Source organism: Marmota monax, unplaced genomic scaffold (genome assembly GCF_021218885.2).
Source record: "Marmota monax isolate L192 unplaced genomic scaffold, Marmota_monax_Labrador192_F-V1.1 WCK01_AAM20220418_F8-fsc00003, whole genome shotgun sequence".
NCBI lineage: Eukaryota > Metazoa > Chordata > Mammalia > Rodentia > Sciuridae > Marmota > Marmota monax.
This window is the reverse complement of record NW_026694084.1, coordinates 28,628,591-28,648,879: the sequence shown is the minus strand read 5'-3', so window position 1 is coordinate 28,648,879 and position 20,289 is coordinate 28,628,591. Positions and strand designations below refer to the sequence as shown.

The window sequence follows — 20,289 nt, the reverse complement described above, 5'->3', positions numbered from 1 at the left end:
AGAGAAGGGACTTAATTACTACAGTCTGGACTGTATTTTAAAACATACTTTTTAACAGTTTGGCCCAAAAGAGAGGTATGTTGTTGCATGAAAATAGGAAGGTGATTTGGGGAGTAAATGCTTTTTATTTGCCAAAGTTCTAGCAGTATCTTCCCAACACATAATCTTGTTTTCCTTCGAAATTTTCATATCTAATTATTTTGAACCAATTTTTTATTGGCAAGTATAATTCACATAATAAAAGATGAAGGAAAAATTAAAAGAACTGGTTTGTAGAGGAGAGAAATCAAATCTAATAACCTTGCTGTGGGCCAGGCAGTGTTTTGAAACAAGGGGGAGGGTAGACAGAAATGGATTCTAGCCAATGCTTGATTGGAGGAGCGAGAGTGACGTATTTTTCTTTTATATGTTTATATTCAGGCAGAAGAAGGCATGCAAGCAGTTAACCATTTATCAGGAGTAAGGGCTTGGCATGGGGTCTGGGCAAGGAATTAGGAAAAGTTCAGGTTTGAAAATTTGACAGAGTGAACTCTGCCCAAGTAGACTTGCCTTTAATAGGAGTTAATGTAATAATTGGCCTGGGAGTTTTAACCAAAAAAGTAGAGGCTTTGAAGTGCTGGAAACAGAAAGAAAATCTCATGGCAGTTTTATTAGCTCATATGATCAGCAGCAGATGATAAACGACAAATAGGTCCAGGGCCTTCTGCGGTCCCGTGAAGTCCTGAACGTTGCAAATAATTGAAAGTTCAGCCCAGCAGCCTGGGGTGGAACGGAGCAATAAAAATTGCCAAGTCATAGACACTTCTGATGAACCAGGAGGCTGAAGTCACTCCAAGTCTGAGATTGTTAGAGCTGGAGGGATCTTCAGTCTTCAAAACCTGGCCACTTTGGACCCTGTACCCAAGGGTACCTGGATCCAGATCTGCTGCCATCTGTTCTTTTTGTTAGTCCCCTTCTCAAGTCCACCTTCCCACTACATGCCTGTCCTGCCTTGAAGGGGACATGGGAGCAATAACTGAGGCTGCATGACCCTCAGGGTCCTCTGTATGTTTGGGCTTTGATGTGCTTCCTACAGAAGTTCACTCTCTAAAAACTTGAGGAAGAGGGCTGGGGTACCACTTAGGATTTATTTTAGAAGAGTTGTGTCAGCCAGCCTCAGCAACTAAGGAGGCCCTAAGCAACTTCATGAGACCCTGTCTCAAAATAAAAAATAAAATAGGCTGGGGATGTGGCTCAGTGTTTAAGTGCCATTGGGTTTAATCTCTGGTACCAAAAAAAAGGGGGGGGGGTGTCACATAACAAATAGGAGGTGTTGCAAAAAAGATCTGAAAGATCTGAAAGAGATCATGGGCACTCTGGGAGGTGCAATAAATGAGGCCAGAGGGAATCACAAAAGCAGGAAAGGCCATTCAGAGGAAATGTGTTTGAAGTGCACCTAAAGGACAGGAGAGGACCATGGGGGGGGGGGGGCGGTGCGGCATTGTGCAGAAGTGGGCAAGATGTGTCAGGTGCCTGTGAGTAAACCTGTATAGAGGCTCCAAGGTCATGAGGCAGGGGGCAGTGAGACAAGAGGCCAGCCAGCACGTTGGGGCTCTCCCTCCAGGCCCATAAGGCCTTCAGGAAGGTAGCAAACATGATGACTGAGCCCTGAATTGAAAGAAGCTCTAGAATTCAACCTGTGCTATTTGGAGAATCATTTACAGTAAAATCACAGAGCTTCGTGAAACTTAGGAGACTCCCTCTGGTACCATCAGCACAAGCCACTCTAGGCTGTTCTTCGTGTGTCTCGGCCATGGGTCCCATTCTGTATGTAGGATGGGGACAATTACTTTTTTTTTTTTTTTTTTATTATTGTTGGTTGTTCAAAACATTACAAATTTCTTGACATATCATATTCCACACTTTGATTCAAGTGGGTTATGAACTCCCACCTTCACCCCATACACAGATTGCAGAATCACATCAGTTACACATCCATTGATTTACATATTGCCATACTAGTGTCTGTTGTGCTCCTCTGCCTTTCCCATCCTCCCCCCTCCCCCCTCCCCACCTCTCCCCTCCCCTCCCCACCTCTCTCTCTACCCCCTCCACTGTATAACCCTGAGGGTCTCCTTCCATTTCCATGCAATTTCCCTTCTCTCTCCCTTTCCCTCCCACCTCTCATCCCTGTTAAATGTTAATCTTCTTCTCCTGCTCTTCATCCCTACTCTGATCTTAGTTACTCTCCTTATATCAAAGAAGACATTTGGCATTTGTTTTTTAGGAATTGGCTAGCTTCACTTAGCATAATCTGCTCTAATGCCATCCATTTCCCTGCAAATTCTATGATTTTGTCATTTTTTAATGCAGAGTAATACTCCATTGTGTATAAATGCCACTTTTTTTTTATCCATTCGTCTATTGAAGGGCATCTAGGTTGGTTCCACAGTCTTGCTATTGTGAATTGTGCTGCTATGAACATCGATGTAGCAGTGTCCCTGTAGCATGCTCTTTTTAGGTCTTTAGGGAATAGACCAAGAAGGGGAATAGCTGGGTCAAATGGTGGCTCCATTCCCAGCTTTCCAAGAAATCTCCATACTGCTTTCCAAATTGGCTGCACCAATCTGCAGTCCCACCAGCAATGTACAAGTGTACCCTTTTCCCCACATCCTCGCCAGCACTTGTTGTTGTTTGACTTCATAATGGCTGCCAATCTTACTGGAGTGAGATGGTATCTTAGGGTGGTTTTGATTTGCATTTCTCTGACTGCTAGAGATGGTGAGCATTTTTTCATGTACTTGTTGATTGACTGTGATGGGACAATTACTTTTTGAGCTCTGATCAATAAGCCAGCTTGAGGGTAGCAGAGGAGGGGACAGTCACATCCTTAATGTGTGTCACCTAGAGAATGGCTGCTCTCTGACCCCAGGCTTATTGTCACCTTCCCTCTGCAGCCTGCCTTCAAAGGCCTCACCTTCACCGACCTGCCCTTATGCTTACAACTGAACATCATGCAGAGGCTGAGCGACGGGCGCGATCTCGTCAGCCTGGGCCAGGCGGCCCCCGACCTCCACGTGCTCAGTGAGGACCGGCTGCTGTGGAAGAAGCTCTGCCAGTACCACTTCTCCGAGAGGCAGGTCAGTGGCGCCCACGAGCTGCCTCACAGATGGCCCTCCTTTGCCCCACCCTCCTCTCCCTTGTCCTCCTCTAACATAAAGCATGGCTGCCCCACTTCAGGGCTGCCAGGTTTGACTGGAAAACTCCAATCGAAGGTGTCTATAGTGGGTAAAGTTGCTTCCCCCGCCACCCCAGGTAGTTTTTCTTTTTTTGTTAGTTCTAATCAGTTATACAAGGCAATAGAAAGCTTTTGATTCATTGTACACAAATGGAACAGAATTTTTCACTTCTCTGGTTGTGTATGAAGTAGAGTCACACCATTCATGCAATCACACATGTACCTAGGGTAATGATGTCCCTCTCATTCCATCTTTCTTACCCCTTTGCCCCTCCCCTCTCTTCCCCAGGTAATTTTTAAAATATCTTTATTTTGTTTATTTGTTTTTATGTGGTGTTGAGGATTGAACCTAGTGCCTCATATATGTGAGGCAAGCGCTCTGCCACCAAGCCACAGCCCCGGCACCCCCAGGTAGTTTTGATGGGAAACACACACAAAAACACAGCCAAGAATTACTGCACCTCCCTGAAAATAATCACTCAAGTCTATAGCAGAGAAAAATGTTGAAGTGGATTATGAATGTGACCTAACTTTAAGTATTAACAGACTAAATGCAATTTAGTAGAGGTCATTAGTAAGTTGTCACCAACCACCTATATCTTTCAAAGACTGGTTCAAAGCTACTGTGTAACTGAGGAGAGATTTGAAGGCACTTCTTGGCAGTCTTTCCCTTCTGGGTATTGTAGGATAGAGAGGGAAAGGGGAAGGAGGGTAGGAGTAGAACTTTTAAGAACCAGAAAACCACAAACCATGCTCTTGACTAACTCTCCTGCAATTATTTTTATTCATTTGATTTTTAGATCCGCAAGCGATTAATTTTGTCAGACAAAGGGCAGCTGGATTGGAAGAAGATGTATTTTAAGCTTGTTCGATGTTACCCAAGGAAAGAGCAGTACGGGGACACCCTGCAGCTTTGCAAACACTGTCACATTCTTTCCTGGAAGGTATGTGTTTCAGAGGTGCTACCACAGCCCGCTAGCCTAGTCCCCAGAGCCAGCAGCTCCAGGCCATTTTCTGATCTTTCCTCTCTCAGGCCCCAAATCAAAGGGAAGGTAAAACTGATCCAGCACCTGGGAAGGGAAGAGAAACTTTCCTTCATTTTCCCTCATTTCCTTCACCTTCTTATGTTTATTTTTCTCTGGAACCCACTCACCTCCAAATTCTCCCACCTCTGTGTGCACAGGTGCATACACAGGCAAACACACAGCTCTATCGCTTTTGCAGTGCTGTGGCATTCTTGAGAGAGAATTGTTGTTTTGAGGTTGGGCAGTACCTCAAGGTGCCAAAACTCAGTGCAACACCTCTGGGAACTCCAAACTTACCACCATGTGTCTTTCCAGGGCACTGACCATCCTTGCACAGCTAACAATCCAGAGAGCTGCTCCGTTCCACTTTCACCCCAGGACTTTATCAACTTGTTCAAGTTCTGAATCCCAGCACATGACAACACTTCAGAGGGCCCCCTGCTGACTGAATACAGAATTTGGACGAATACAGAATTTGGACGCTCCATTTGTAAATAGTGTACATTTTAAACATTGGCCTGAGACTTCTCAGATAAGTCCTTGAGAGGACCTTGGAGGGGAGAGATATAATTGCTTATGGGAATTTAAGAATGTGAACTCCACATTAGAATTGGTATGGAAAAGCAGAAGTATTGTAAATAGACTTTTCTAACAATTTGCCAGCAAGACTCTAAAGGCAAGAATTCTCTGTCAGCCGTGAAGATGGAATTCTCTTGATGTTCATGGAAACTCCTTTATAGTTCCCTAGGAAGAAAAAGGCAAGACTCAAATGCAGACAGAATGCTCTTTGTTTACAATGTGAAAATCTGTTTAGACAAAAAAAAAAAAAAGGAAGAAAGAAGAAAAAATACATATAAGAAATCCTGGAGCTTTGGTTTTGATTGAGTTTGTTTTGGAAAGGCAAAGAAGCACCAACCCCGAAACCTGAGTGGGCATAGGCCTTATCCTATGAGACACCACACAATGGTCTACCTCTAAAAGCATAAAGCGTGATCTCTGACTACGTGCATTATCCAGTAGGCAGTGTCTGTGTTTCTTGTAAGTGTTTTCATCACTATAAAAAGTGATTTAAAATGGAAAGGATGTTGGAAGCAACCCTCATCTTGTTTCACACTTCCTTTTTAGGTAAACGGGGCCCTCTTTGGAGTCCCCTCCTTCCTAGAACAATCTCAAAGTACATGTGCCTTTTCTCCTTCCATACTGTAGTTCACTGGGGAAAGAGAAGGCCAATTAAGAACAGTCCCAGCAGAAATCATACCCCGGAAAAGATAGAATCAGGTACCCCATAGCTATAAAGACTTCTTTCTTCCGGTTTAACTTCTGGGCTTGTCTGGGCTTCCTTGGGTGCATTTGTGGAAAAGTGTACATCTGCAAACTGATTGTAGCCCAAGTGCTGGGGCTTGAGAGACAGGTTTTATCTATCGGCCAATTAAGCATTTTGCCACTTGCTCTTCCTGTCTTCAGGGTGATAAATTGAGCTTTCGTAAGTCCTTGAGACAACCTGAACTAGGGCTTTTTGTAAGTGTGATTAAAAAGAAAGCCTGAAGTTCCAGCCAAATAGGGAGATGAGTTCATCTTAAACTGACTTCAGGGCTGGAGAGTTAAAATGAAGATAGTTAAAACAAAGATCCCATGGGATTTTGCAAGCAAGTATCAGCAGGTCACTGTGGAAGAAAGGAAATCTCAGGACTTCATGAGTTAATTGTCAGATATTCCTGGAAGAGGGTGGGGAATGTTTTTGTTTTTTACTTTTTATAGAAAGTTGCTTTTCTACAACAGTGTACATATATTTGCAGTTGTATTTGCTTCCTCCCCCACCCCCAAATAAAGTCGCCACCTTGCATGCCCTCAGCAAATAATTGAAACAGAAATAGGAACTTAACTCACATTCATATTGAGGGACAGTGTACCCTTAAGGGTTGTACCTTGGGGTGACCCTTGAAGGAGGGAAAAGGTAGCTAAGCAGGTATAGAAACAAGGCAAGGGAAAGTAGTGATTCAGTACTTCTCCATGCCCTTCCTTCAACCACTCAGTCTGCATGTCAGCATTCTGCAGTAAACTCTCCAATGCTCCTCACTTTGTAATGCTTATACTTGCAGCAGGATTTCTCCATATTTCTTTCATTATCATCTCCCCAAAAAAGAAAAATAAATGAATTGAATTGAAATTTTCCATAATGAGAACTAAATTTAATGAAATAAGATGAATTTAAATTTTCCCTAATGAAAAAAATCAGACATGAATGAATAAGATTGTGTTGTGGTAGGTTGAGCTTTGGAGGGCCACAAACCATTGTAATAACTAAGAGGGTGTTTTGGGTTTGTTTTTCTCTCCCATATCAGTTGGACATCAAGAATACAGGACCTGACTGTTAAATAAAAAGCTACTTCTTCCATAATTTTCAGGTTCTGTCAAATATCTTACTTTCCTTAAAGGAATAGAGTGGGTTAGGTGTGCCACTGCTGTGGAAAGCTCTGGTTTGTCAGCTTCAGGTTTAGGGGTTCGTGGTCTTCCACATCCTCCCAACTCATGACCTCTGCTCCATCATGCTGACTGAAGAAAGGGAAAGTTCTTGGCACTTTCAGGTTTGCAATCCTAGGAACAGTGGCTGCTTTGGATGATTAGCACAAAACTAGTCAGCCAGGCTCATTGAACATCACACCCCAGGCAACAACCTGCATTTGTGCAAAAACCACCCCCACCCCAACAGGTAGAGTCAGTATTTTTTATAATATTTACCAAGATAGTGTCTGTGGACCCTGCCCATGTAGTTTGGTGTTATTGGATGTGGTACGTGACAGTTGGACATTTTTTTAAGGATGAAAAACAAGAAACCAACATTTTATGGGTCTTTTTCATTGGAAGGGGAGAATAAGGAAAGAAATCGCAGGTAGAGAGGGAGGGGGAAGGGATAGAAATGGTGTATCTTCGATGCTTTGGTTTGTGTGGGGACAGTGGAAGGAGCAGAGCAGGCAAACTATGTTAGACCACATGGTTTCTGTTAGGCATGGCCAGAGCACTACATGTAAGTACAGTGAGTTTAAAAGAAAATTCTTATTCCCAGGACACTAATAGGCTCCCTATTGACAAACCCACCCAGGACAACCTGACCCAAAAAGCAAACACAAAAAATCCCTGTCTCAGAACTGCTGGGGTAATAGCAAGAAAGGGCATGGAGATGGAAACTGCTGAAAGAGAGAGAATACCCTCTTTAGTGTGCCTACCTGCCTCCCACACACACAACATACACTCTATAAAGCAGAACTAGAAATTGATGTTCATTTTGAAGCAATTCAGACTTATAGCAAAGGAAAGCATTCTGAGCACATCCATATGGATACAACGATTTTGTCCAACTCAGAGATTCACAGGCAGCAAATCTAGAGCCTCCCAAGAGGAAGGGCCAACATTTATGGAAAAGAGAAAATGTGAAGTTGAGGAGTGCTCATTTTAAGGCAAGATCCAGAAAAAGAAAGTCTAATGACATTTTAAACTAGATTACATACTTATGCAACACTGTTACTTTGATTAGATGAATCAGTTGAATGGGAGGGCAGGTAGCAGAAAAGAGCAAAAGTTATAAGGTAAAAACATCCCCCCTGGGGTATCAGTCCTGAGATGATCCTTGGTTAGTCATGATCAATTTCATATTGGAGTGGCTTGGAGGAGATAATTTCAGATGGACAGGGTTTACACTGCAAAATTCTCAATGTAAGAGTGGGTTCTACTTGTAACTGTGAAGTAAGTTAATGGGTGTGTATTATGTTATTGCAGTTCTCATCTTTCTGAGCTTGCAGAGCTTGCTGTTAACACAGGCTCCTTGTTTCTGTTGTTTTTATATGGGAGAAGAGAAAGCTTAGAATTTCATTTTTCTAAGCAAGTGGTGTGATTTACAAGAAGATAAATCATTACAAGTGATGTTCAACAGTGTATCATTCTTAGCATTCAACACAATGTTTATTATAAAATATGCACCTGAGTTTATATTTTTTCTGCCAGGCAATAATATCTTGATTTGCAAACACTCTATATTTTATGTGTGAATTTTTTTAACTGTAATTTTGTGTGTGTTTTTTTTAACTAAACTCTATCATACTTTTCTATGTTGACATCTGTTGTTGTTGTTTTTTAATCTCTTTCCAACTATCTGAGTCTGTGAACCATCTCTTCTGACTGGATGCTGGCCTGCAACCCTATTAGTGCTTTAACAGACCTCAGAAACACCCTGAACCTCTAGGCAAATGCAAAAACATTGCTCCTTGATAAACCCAGGGTCCTCACTAGCTTCAACAAACAAGGTCATAATTCCTTTAAAACTCAATGTTTTCTTATGGAGGGTAAAATCTTTGTGGTTTCCAGATGAAGGAAACTCCTTCCTGAGACTTTAGAAGGGGTGGTCAGGGTGGAATCTGAAGGCCTTCAAGATGAGGAAGCAAGTCCAGGATATTTAGGGGATGGGCCTCAGCTGGATGGAAACCTGGGGCCTGACCTGTGTCCCCATCTCTGGTCCCAGTCACCTGGTGGTATGGCTGGAGACACATAACACTTAATGTCATTATTCTCAAGACCTGCACTGTGGAAGGTACTGGAGACTGCTGCACGATGGGCAGCTGGACATTAAGTCTTCCAAACCTTTTACATCCCTGATTCTTATTGGAGAAGTTAAGGAGCCACTTGATATTTATGCAGACCTCCAGTGTGAATACAGAGTCCTAGTGAGGACAACCTACTTGCTATAAAGTATGTGGCATGTTTTGACAAATTCATTTTTCCCTTGGGTACTTATATTTTGATTACAAAGATGACCCTTATGAAAACACGAGGATGAGCAGCAGCTAGTTTTCTGAACACTGAGGTTCTGATGGTAACCAAGCAGCTCTTTCCTCTCCCCTTACACTAAGGAGTACATTTAACCCATCCAGCTATCTCCTCTTCCTCTAGCACCAGCTGCAAGTTACATGGAGTCTGTAGCCCAGGGGAAGTTCTTTCTCTATTAAACCTCCTCTTCATTTAGCAAATAGTCTATTCCATGAGGCAACAAGGAAGAAGCAAGGGACCATGATATTTGTGACTTTGTATGCTAGGCCTTTTCCAAATGTCTTTGAACTTGGCAAACAAAGCTTCCTGGAAAAATCTCTCAAAACTTGAGTCCTGCTCCATTTGGCTCACAATGGATGGCTGCTCCAAAACTAAGAACTTCTTGAAACTCCATCTGCTCCATTACTTCTGGAATTTGAACATGACTTTTCTATCTTTGAATATAGACAACTTTGTTTAATTTACAATGCACACGTCTGTTAAACAGAAGGCTCCAAACCCTGCTGTACGCTTGGGAGCATTTGGCGCCATCTTTGGTCTACTGTGTGCCAATCACCCTGGCTGAAGGGGGTGTATATGATAGTCCATGTCCTAAGTCTAGAAGCTTTAATGTACTTTTTTAGTGAAAAATAGTAGAGTGGGTTGAATTTAAAGTGTAAGTTAGACCGATTACTTGCAAACATGCAAAGATGTTTATTTAATATTGCGTGAGCTGAGTCCTTCTGTATAAATTATTTGCACTTTTCTTGCATGATGAACTGATTTTTTTTATAGTTGTTTGTACCAGATAGTGGCATATTTTTGTAAAAAATTTTGACACTCTATTGCAATAAATGTTTTCCAAAAACACACACTGGTGTATTTTTGGAGTATGTCAATTCAAGTTGGATTTTTATCATAATAAAAATGTTTATATTTTGCCTATTGAGACTTATACTCATTCTCCCAGAAACTTGGTACCATTGTTGTAAAATTTCTGGGAATACATGAAAAATAAGCCTGTTGCTGAATACTGACCAGAGACCATAATACAGCCTGTGCTTAAAATAGTATATTTCCATTCACTGTTTGTGTAGTGGAATGACTTGTGAATAGTGAATTTTGAAGTCAATGTCACCAATGGACATTTATGAAACAGCAACTATATGCTAGACCTGTGCAAAGCACCATGAGTGTGGAGGCAGACACTAGCCAGGAATACAAGCAGAAAGGCACAGAAAGGGATTCTCCCTGGAGTCTGCAGAAGGGAACAGTCCTACTGACATCCTAACATGGGCCCAGTGAGACCATGTCAGATCCAACTTTCTAAACTACAAAATGATTTTGTGCTATTTTAAAATGTGTGGTGATTTGTTCCAGAAGTGACAGGAAACTAACAGCTTCTCTGGCAGATTCCCTACTACATGTCCACACCTAGAAAGCTTTTCCCTATTTCTCTCCCCAGTGTGGGTCCCTCCCACTCCCACAGGAAAATTCTCACTCTTCAGCTGCATGGCCCCCACCCAAAGGTGGCCAAGGCTCTGCCAGAAAACACAGGGTACAACCATCTTCACAGCCTAATTTCAGCAGCAAGGTTTTTTTTTTAATTATTTTTGTTTGTTTATTGTTGTTGTGGTTTTGTTTTTTGACCCCTAGAGTATAGAACTGAAAGGCTAAACAGGGATCAGCCTCTGTCCGTGGTAGATGTCCTGTTCTTCTTCCTGTTTTACATAGGTTTCATTGAGGATGACGCCAATCCCGCTCCTGCTCAAGAAACACCACAGAGAAGCAGCTTTGCAGAGTCTCTCCAGTGAGCGATATTCATGATGAAGCAGTACTGTGGGCACCAGAGTATGAGCTCAGCCCTAGCCCTCAAGGGACTCACCCACATGGTGGGAAGTGGGGGCAAGAAAATGTACGTCAGCTACAACACAAGATCCAAAGTTTCAAGTGTCCAGAGTCAGGTACAAAGTACTAGAGGAAGCCAGACACAATGACACACGCCTGTAATCCCAATAGCTCAGGAGACTGAGGCAGGAGGATCTCAAGTTCAAAGATAGCCATAGCAACTTAGCAAGGTCCTAAGCAACTCAGTGAGAACCTGTCTCTAAATAAAATACAAACCAAAAAAAAAAGGGCTGGGTTGTGGCTCAGTGGTTAGGTGACCCTGAGTTCAGTCCCAGTACCAAAGAAAAAAGAAAAAAAGAAAGTACTAGAGGAGCTCCAATAGGAACAACAGGAAGAACTGAGTCCATGCTTCTGGAAAGGAGAGCAGTGTGGGATGAGAACATAAGCCCAGAACACACTCTTCCTGAATCCCTGTAAGTAAAGTTTCTTCTTTGGAAACTGGAAGCTAGAGGCAGAGCCTGAGAGTTACCACTCAAGCCCATCTGGTGATGTTAACAGATGTCTTGGGGCAGGGAGCACTCTGAAGTTTGGACAGATTTCCTTTCTGGAGGGAACTGTAGATCTCTATGTCCCCTGGGGTCTCAGTGCCAGAGCCTTGCCAGTGTTGTAGAAAATTAACACAAGCCCAAACTCTCTTCTAGCAGTTCTGTAATAGTTCAGGGTCAACTTGGCTAAGCCAAAGTACCCAGTTGTTTGCTCAAACATCAGTTTAGATGTGGCTATGAAGGATTTTTTTAGATGTGGTTACCATTTAAATAAGATTCCTTGAGTAAAGCAGATCACCCTTTAAAATGTGACTGGGCCTCATCCAAGCAGTCAAAGGCCTTAAGAGAAAAAAGCTGGGGCCTCTCAAAGAAGAAAGAATTTTGTCCCTACACCACCTTTATACTTGAAACTGTGACATTAGCTCTTTTTTTGGGTCTTCAGACTGTCAGCCTACATGCAGATTTTGGACTTGCCAGCCCCACAACTGCATTAGCCATTTCTTAACAAATATAGATATATATGGGGGATGTACATGTATTTATATTAAAGAATAAAATTTTACTGTAAGAAATTTTATTCTCTGACTATAGAAGAACAGATATGTGTGTGTGTTTCTACATACACGGAGGCAGAGAGACTCATCCTACTGATTGTTTCTCTGGAGAACCCTAATACAGGATCCTAGAAAAAGAACAAGGGCAAGGAAAGTCTAAAGGCGGCTTCAGAGGGCTGAGGGGGAAGGAGAAAATCCAGAGGGAGAGCAGAATCTAGTGGCTATAAGAGGCATTTGTCCAATGACCACATCCTGAGAAGTCATGTTGGTAGATGACAAAGAGCGCAGCAAAAGAGTCATTCTTTACCCACATAAAAGTGTTTGTGCGGCTCCCCCTTCTTGAATTTTTTTTGAAATTTGCATTCAATAGTTTTAATTATGTTTTACTATTTAGCTTTTTCTTAATTTCAAAATGATTCTGAGGAGTTGGGCTTCCTTGAGAGAGGTAGCACAGCACTGTGGTCAAGAAGAGCGCAGGCTGAGAAGTTCACGGCCACTTCCCAGCTGTATTGGACAGCATGCTACAAACCTTATGTGCCTTTCCCCTCATGTGCAAAATGGGTGTGACCAGTGTCTGTAGCCTGGGCTTGCTGTGAGGAGCAATTGAGCTGATGTGTTTTATATGATTAGATACATTCTGTGCAGTCAGAGCTGCGCTGGACACAGAGTAAGCTTTATGAAAGAATTTATTGTTATTGTTCACTAGATCCACTTTCCATTTCCTGTTTTGCCTTATGTGCTCTAGAGAAGGAAAAACCCCAACCATGTAAACTTTACTGCCTGTAAAAAAGTATAATGATTAAATCAATGGCCTTCATAATTCAAGTCTTTGCTTATTACTTAAACCAATGGTCTCCAACCAGCTCATCAGAAAACTTTTTTTTTTTTTTAATACTAGGGATTGAACCACTCAGCCACATCCCATAATAATTTTTGTATTTTACTTTGAGACAGGATCCTACTAAATTTCTGAGGGCCTCACTAAATTGCTGAGGCAGACTTTAAACTTGTGATATTCCTCCCTCAGCTTCCTGAGCAGCTGGGATTACCAGAAAACATTTTTATTAGTGCATATTAATTATATAAAACAATGGGTTTCATGTGGCATATTAGTATGTGCATAACATATTTTGATCATCTTCATCCCCCATTACCCTTCTTACCCTCCCTTCCTCCTGATCTCCTTTTCTCTAATAGTCGTTCCTCTACAGAAAACAGTGTTTAAACCTAAGCCAAATATGTCTCAACTGAAAAGCTGCAAAATTTGACCCAAATGTCAGCAGCAGGGGAGTCAACTCTTTATATCATTATGGAACATAAAGAGTTCTATAATATCGTTGGGAGCCAATACTTGAAAAAGGAACAAAATCTTTTCATATTTGTACTCCAAATTGAGAATTCCCAGTAAACTACTTTCAATTTATTCACCATTATTTATATGCTCTGTGTATTTTTTTCTTTTCTGGCACTAGAGTTATCAAGTCAAAAAAGACAGCTAGAGTCATTAAGTTTGAGGAACTCACATATTCTTGGGGAGAACCATTAACTAGAATATTCTACAATCAAATATGCACAAGGTTCAATAGAGACACAATAATAATTAACTCATATTGATCAGATTAACTTTTATGTTTCAATTTCCTCATCTATAACAGAGATAAAAATAGCATGTACTCATAGAATGGTTGAGAAGATTAAATGATATATTTTTATGCACAAAAATGACCAGCACAGAGTAAACTGAACTGTATTAGTGTTCAATATTATGGTTAATCTCATTCCTTTTATATTAAATGGCAAGGCACTATCAAGGCAATGCTTGATTTTCTTAACAATTCTTCTAAATATATATGGGCTCTAAATATATATAGGCTCCATTTATTATTTCCATCTTACAGAAAAGGTAACTGAGGCACAAGAAGGATAAGAGCTTGCCCAGGGACACTCGGTGGAACTGGGACTCAGACTTGAGTGGTATATACCCAGAACCCACACTTCCTGAGCATTGGAGGCGTGAAGAGAGACCAGTCTTGCTGGGCGCTTCTGGGAATGCAAAGGTTTTCCCAAAACAGCAACTGATAAAATATTGTCCTAAAATAACCTGCAACACAGAAATATGGCTCTGGACTTCTTTAAAACATTCACACAAAATTTTCAATGAATTTCAATCAAAAAGGCAAAACTTTGCCCTGGGGTTCCCGGGCATGCAGACGTAGGACTTGCTGCCTGATGTGACTGGGGCCCAGGCTGGCATGTTGATCCTCCCACCCTGCACTCAGCTCTTGCAGAAAGCTCTGTCCTGCCCCTCAGTCAGGGGCTGGTTTGATTTGGATGCCACACCCTTCAAAAGGCGATTTCAGGTTGTCCAAGTGGGGCCTGGGCCGTGTATGCTTTCCCACAGTGCTTATGTAACTATCCCACTTCCCAAACAAGGGATGCTGCTACCCTGTAATTACAAGATTGCAGGCCTGTCCCTGAAGAGGAAAAACACGGAAAATAGCTCCATCTGCCTGTGAAATCCCAGCTTTTTCTGGAAGCTCAGAAAAGCTCCTACGAAAGGAAGCAACAGACCAGCACCCCAGCACTGCCACTCAAAGCAACCATTTTTATTAATACAACAAATTTGGCTGCCCCGACCTAAACATGACTGTGGCCTCATAAATGCATCATTGTGTCTAGGTAGCACTTTGCTAAACTGAGATTCCTATGAAGTTCCCAACCATACAAATCCCCCGAAACATTATTTAATCAAGAATAGCATGAGTTCAATTGGGGAAACATAAAACAGAAGCGTTCATTAATCGTACTATGCTCCAGGATGCCAGATACCAAAATTTGTGTGTCTTTCATACACGAATATAATCATGAGCTCATGTACAGTGTTCTCCTGGAGGGCTGGCAGGCCCAGGTCTTAATTCCATTGCATTTCACCATTTTAAGGTGAACATTCTTTTCCACTTTTAATATCTTTGCATTTGGGCTATATCTTACAATCCACAGCATATTAGATTCAATGAAACACAGACCCACAATTGAACATTTACGGCCCTGTTCTACCCATAAAACTCTCCCTGACACACTCCCACCCCACACACACACTAGCTACACTGTCAACATCAGTTTTCTTGGAAGTTTAAGAGGTACTTAAACCATCTTGTCACTTCAGAGCTGAGTCCTCCAACACACCTACTTTGCTGCCCTAAAAAGATCTTTCTGAAATACTAATTATATCATTCCCCTGTTCATAATCATTCGATAGATCATTGTTGAATCTAAGTGACAAGTAAATGAAGATTCTCGGTACTGCTCTCCCTATATTCGGCCAGTTTAAAAACTGAACTCATAATTGCAATACATCAATGAGGGTGCCCCCAGACCATTAACAATGTCCTTGAACCCAACCTGAATAATCCAGGATCCTGGCCCTAGTCAAGATCCTTCAAGATCTGTAAATCCTATCTACAAAGCCTCTTCGTCATGGAACAGAAGAGGTTCTTAGGAAAATGAGGAGACCTTGGGGAGCCATTATGCTGCTTACCACAGCTCCTTGACATTAATGATCTTGGCCTACTACATTATCCTTTGTTGCTTCTCCTGACCCTGCCTACACCTTTTTAAAGGGTCTACTTATTAATATCTTCTGACTAGAGTCCTCGTATCCTGCTAGGACTCTAGCTCAGAGACCATCCAAGACCAGAATCTATTCCACATTTCCAACTTCAGCTTCCTGTGGTCCCACATAATCTGATCTGCCAGCCTCTCCTGACAACCAAAGGCTTTTGTCATGGGCTTTACATCCAGACTGTCAGGGAAGAGGGGCAAGAGACTAAGCATGAGGAAGGCAGCTCAGAATCACAGATACCATGGGAGGTCTCAAGACTGTCACACAACTGGGCTTTCAGGTGAGGAGATCTCTGAGGGCAAGGGAAACCCCAGGCAATATCTGAGTAACATGATTAGATATGCAGTTATGGTGCATCTGTTAGAGGATATTATGGTTTAAATATGAGGTGTCCCCCAAAAGCTCATGTGACGGTGTAAAAATAGTCAGAAGTGAAATTATTATGAGGTGGTGTTAGGTAGTAGCTAGCAATGAGCAGTGAAATGCACGTCAAATTCACAAGCATTCTTCAAATTACTTTAGGGTCTTTTTAAAACTACTTTCAAAGTGGATAAGAAAGCAAAGAGTGGCATTTAATTTGTAGAAAATAAACAGAAGCAAAGGAGCCAATGGAAAAATATGTCAAAAGAATAGGATTAACGGACCAACTCTTAATAGGGTCCACTGAGGTTGGTGTGAAGTTAGGAATAATGGTTATAGGTATCTCCATTTGTCTGGGAAGGAAGATCCCTTTAGTTGCACATGTGCACTAAGGTGACTTCTGACCAGTTACTGACCCCAATGCCTACATTAACATGGGACTGAGTTGCAGATGAAGCCCCCACCCCCAATAAGATGGCCACAATGACAATTCCAGAAAGGACCAAATAAATTTAAAAAATCCACCACCCCATTAAGGAGGAGTTGAACACCTATATTGGTGAAGGTTGCTAAAAGAGGACCCCAGTTCTCCTGGTAAACATCAAACAGTAATAAATTTGGAGACATCATTGTCTCCTTTGCCATTCTCTGCTTGGAGGTGCCCCCCCCATCTCTCTCTCATATTCTCTGCTTGACCCTCACTTTGCTTTTATTCTACTTTCACCTCACTTTTCATTTTACTTTCACCAATAATAAAGTTCTCTTGTGTGGCTTTTGATGTCTGACTTTAAATTTTCTTTCACTGGAACACAAGAACCAAGGTTTGGAGTTTCATCTCCCCACTTTCCTGTGACAGTGTGACCAAATCAGTAGATTAATTTGCTGATATGAATTAACTAAGTGGTAATTGTTGGCAGGTAGGGTGTGGCTGAAGGACATAGGTCATTGGGGGTATGCCTTTGGAGTATATATTTTGTTCCTGGTAAGCAGAACTCACTCCCTGTTTCCTGGTGCCATGTCCTAAGCTACTTTCCTCCACAAAACCATCCACCATGATGTTCTGCCTCACCTCGAGCCCAGGGCTTTGTAGTGACTGACCATGGACTGAATCTCTGAAACCATGGGCCAAAGAAAAACTTTTTCTCCTCTACATTGTTCTTGTCAAGTCTTTTGGTCACAGAGACCAAAAAAAAAAAAAGAAAAAGAAAAGAAAAGAAAAGTTAACTAAAACAGAGGATAAGGCAGGACTAGCAAACAAAGCTTACATGATACATGTGTGTGGGACCAGGCCAAGGCAGAAACACCTCCTTCTCCACTTAGGGAGAGTTCTTTCGTCTCCACCACCTCTAATGGCCAACCAGGCTCCACTTTGATCCCAGCAACACTGATTTCTAATGACAAGGAGCTCATCACTTAAAATAGCTCTGGGAGGAAAGTCTTAGGAGCAGTGCACAATCCCCCTCTCTGGGATATCTGCTCATAGGTGCGGTTCTGACTCCTACAAGGTAACTTGAATTCACTTCCACACCTTTGCCCTTTAAATACTCAAAGACAGCTCTAAAGCACTCTGCCCTAATCTCTTCTTTGTTGGACTAACCACACTCAATTCCTCTGAGAGTTCTGTGATTATCTGGGTCCTTCAGTGTCCCACCCCCTGTCCCTAAAAGCATTCCAGAACAAAAAAATGCAGGCTCCATAAGTGGCCCAAACACAGCAGATAAAGGTCATCTGTTCCCTCCTCTCTTCATTAACATATGGAGATATGTTAGTGCTTAGTTTTAATGTATACATTAAGATGGAATTATAGGTTGTAAGAACAAAGTACTATTGGCCCATTTTATACTCCCTGTCAACTAAAAGGCCTGGACCTTCTGGCTTTCCCTTATGTTGAATGTTTTTTAAACTAGATGTAGGACTTCACATTTTCATCACTGTTCTGTGTTATACTAGGTTCCATCTCTTCTTGAACTCTCACAAGATTTTTGAGATCTTGTCTCTGTCATCTCTCTTTCATCTTCAGATTTGAAAAAGCATGCTTTCTGTGTTTTTATTCAAGTTGTCAACAGAACATATCCAAGAGGATGAGACCAGGGGGTAAACTCCTCTTGCAAGTTTCTCTACCTGTGATACCAGTGCATCAGTGTGTAGTAGTTCCTCAAGCCTTGGAAATACCCAGTTGTGAGTTTGGCAGCCACAGTTCTCCATCTTGTCCACAATTGTATCTTGAGGTCCTGTGCCATTTTCTAGGTTGAAAACAAGATATACTCCACTTGGGGCACTCTCCTTTCCATATACTCTTAGAGCATCATAAAAAAAATAAGTAAATGACATTGATATATATTTATTCTTGAACTTGCAGTGCTCTTTAATGATCTAAGTATCTACATTAATATTTCCTCTTGGGAATATGTGACAATGGGAACCACTCCTTCCTCATCAAGATGTCCTCTTCTACCAGTTTCCATGGTCTCACCTAGCCCTTGCTGAACAGAGGAGGGTACCATCATGTGATTTTTAGATCTTAACATCTCAAATGGATAACAAGTTTTAAAATGGTTTTTTAAAGATTTTCTTCTTTTTGAGAAAATCCACAAAGTAGTCATTCCCAAATTCTATATACCTTCCTTCATCCTTAAGTAAGGCACATAGAAACCCTTGACATATAGGGTTATTTCCTTATTTTCTAACAAAACAAACCATTTCCTGATGATTAATACCATATTTTGAAATTGGAGTGTACAGTATAAATGTTCCAAATAATTATCCCTTTGTACAAGAGAATACTACTTCCTGCCCCATTGACATTAGATGTATGACTCCCAATCCTGCCAATGTAGTGCAAGCAGCAGTGAAGTGCCCCATTCAGTAGATGTTTTACATCAAGTAGATGTTGTAAGAGCTCTTTGGTGGTTCTACCATAGCTCTTCTGCACCTGCCACACATTGGCATGACCCAGAAGGGGTTACTCCTCTGGACTGAATCCCAGTTGAAAAAGCCACAGAGGACCCAAAATAGATATATGATACAGATGGGAAATAAGCTTTTGCCATATAAACTACAGATAATTAGGGGTTATTTGTTACTGGAGCAGAACCTAACAAAAACTGACTAAGACAGCTATAATTTTACATATTTGTTTGTTACACTACTCTTGAGATTGTATTTACCCAAATTGAAATTTAAGAATCATTCCCATATGTCTCCTCTTTCCTTGACCCTCCATATCCAATACTTGTAGATCAGGTCTTATCAATTCTCAAATCCACCCACTTCTTTCTCCCCACAGTTGCAGCTTGGTCCAAGCCACCATCTTTCTTATGGGTACAAGAAACCCCAACAGCCTTCCTATTCTATCTATCCATTCTCCACAGAGCAGCAAATCAGAGCATGACACTTACCTACTTAGGACTCTTCAAAGGTGTCCATTAAACTTAGAATAAAACCCATTTTCTTACCAAGAGCCAATCAGGCCCTACATGAGCTAGTACTACTTCTTTCCAGACTCACCTCATCCTATTATGCTCTACATATTCTCATCCTCTTTTAGGTCCTTGAACTTGTCATGCTCTTTCCCATCTCAAAGGCTTCATCTCTATGTTGTCATGCTCTTTCCAATCCCAAAGGCTTCATCTCTCTGTTTCCCTCTTCCTAACCTTATCATCAGGTCTTAAATGTGTCACCTGCCTTTTTTGTTTTTTTTTTTGAGACAGGGTTTTCCTAATCTGCTTAGGTTGGTCTGGAACTTGTGATCCTCCTGCCTCAGCCTCCAGAGTCACTGAGATGATAAGTGTGTGCCACCACACCTGGCTAAAGAGATTGTATTTTAAACAGTTTCTTTTTAATATAATTGTATTTTAATAAAAAGATGAAAATGATATTACATATTTGGATTACAAGTAACTTTGCATTAAAAATAAATTTTCAAGAATTATTTACTGTCCATTGTATTTATTGTATTTTTTTCCTTTTTGTTTTGGGGATTGAACCCAGAAGTGCTTTACCACTAAGCTACATCTCCAATCCTTTTTATTTTATTATTTTTTTTTAATTTTGAGACAGGGTGTCACTAAGTTGCTTAGGGCCTCACTAAGTTGCTGAGGCTGGCACTGAACTTCCAATCCTCCTCCTCAGCCTCCCCAGTCACTGGGATTATAGGCATGTGCCTTTGCACCCAGATGTCTGTTGTATTTTATCACTTGTTTTCCATAATTTTATGTATGGAGGGATGCTTTCCTAAAGCAACATAAGATCTGGACCTCCTGCCCATGTCCCAAATCCATTATTTTGTATCATAACACGTCTATTATTATCTTGATGGCAC

At 41.5% G+C, this 20,289-nt stretch overlaps 1 protein-coding gene and 1 long non-coding RNA gene across 4 annotated transcripts in view; one reads left to right on the top strand and one right to left on the bottom strand.

Moving 5' to 3' along the window:
- The window catches only part of Fbxo32 (F-box protein 32), a 35,934-nt gene extending 26,023 nt beyond the window's left edge, over positions 1–9,911 (top strand). For both annotated transcript variants that reach the window (XM_046464621.2, XM_046464622.2), the window contains 3 exons: positions 2,937–3,119; positions 4,018–4,161; positions 4,558–9,911. In XM_046464621.2, coding sequence (XP_046320577.1) covers positions 2,937–3,119; positions 4,018–4,161; positions 4,558–4,647 — 417 coding nt within the window. In that variant the 3' untranslated portion in view covers positions 4,648–9,911. The remainder of the gene's footprint in view (positions 1–2,936; positions 3,120–4,017; positions 4,162–4,557) is intronic.
- The window catches only part of LOC124106825 (uncharacterized), a 44,272-nt gene that overhangs the window by 18,503 nt on the left and 5,480 nt on the right, over positions 1–20,289 (bottom strand). The window lies entirely within an intron of this gene.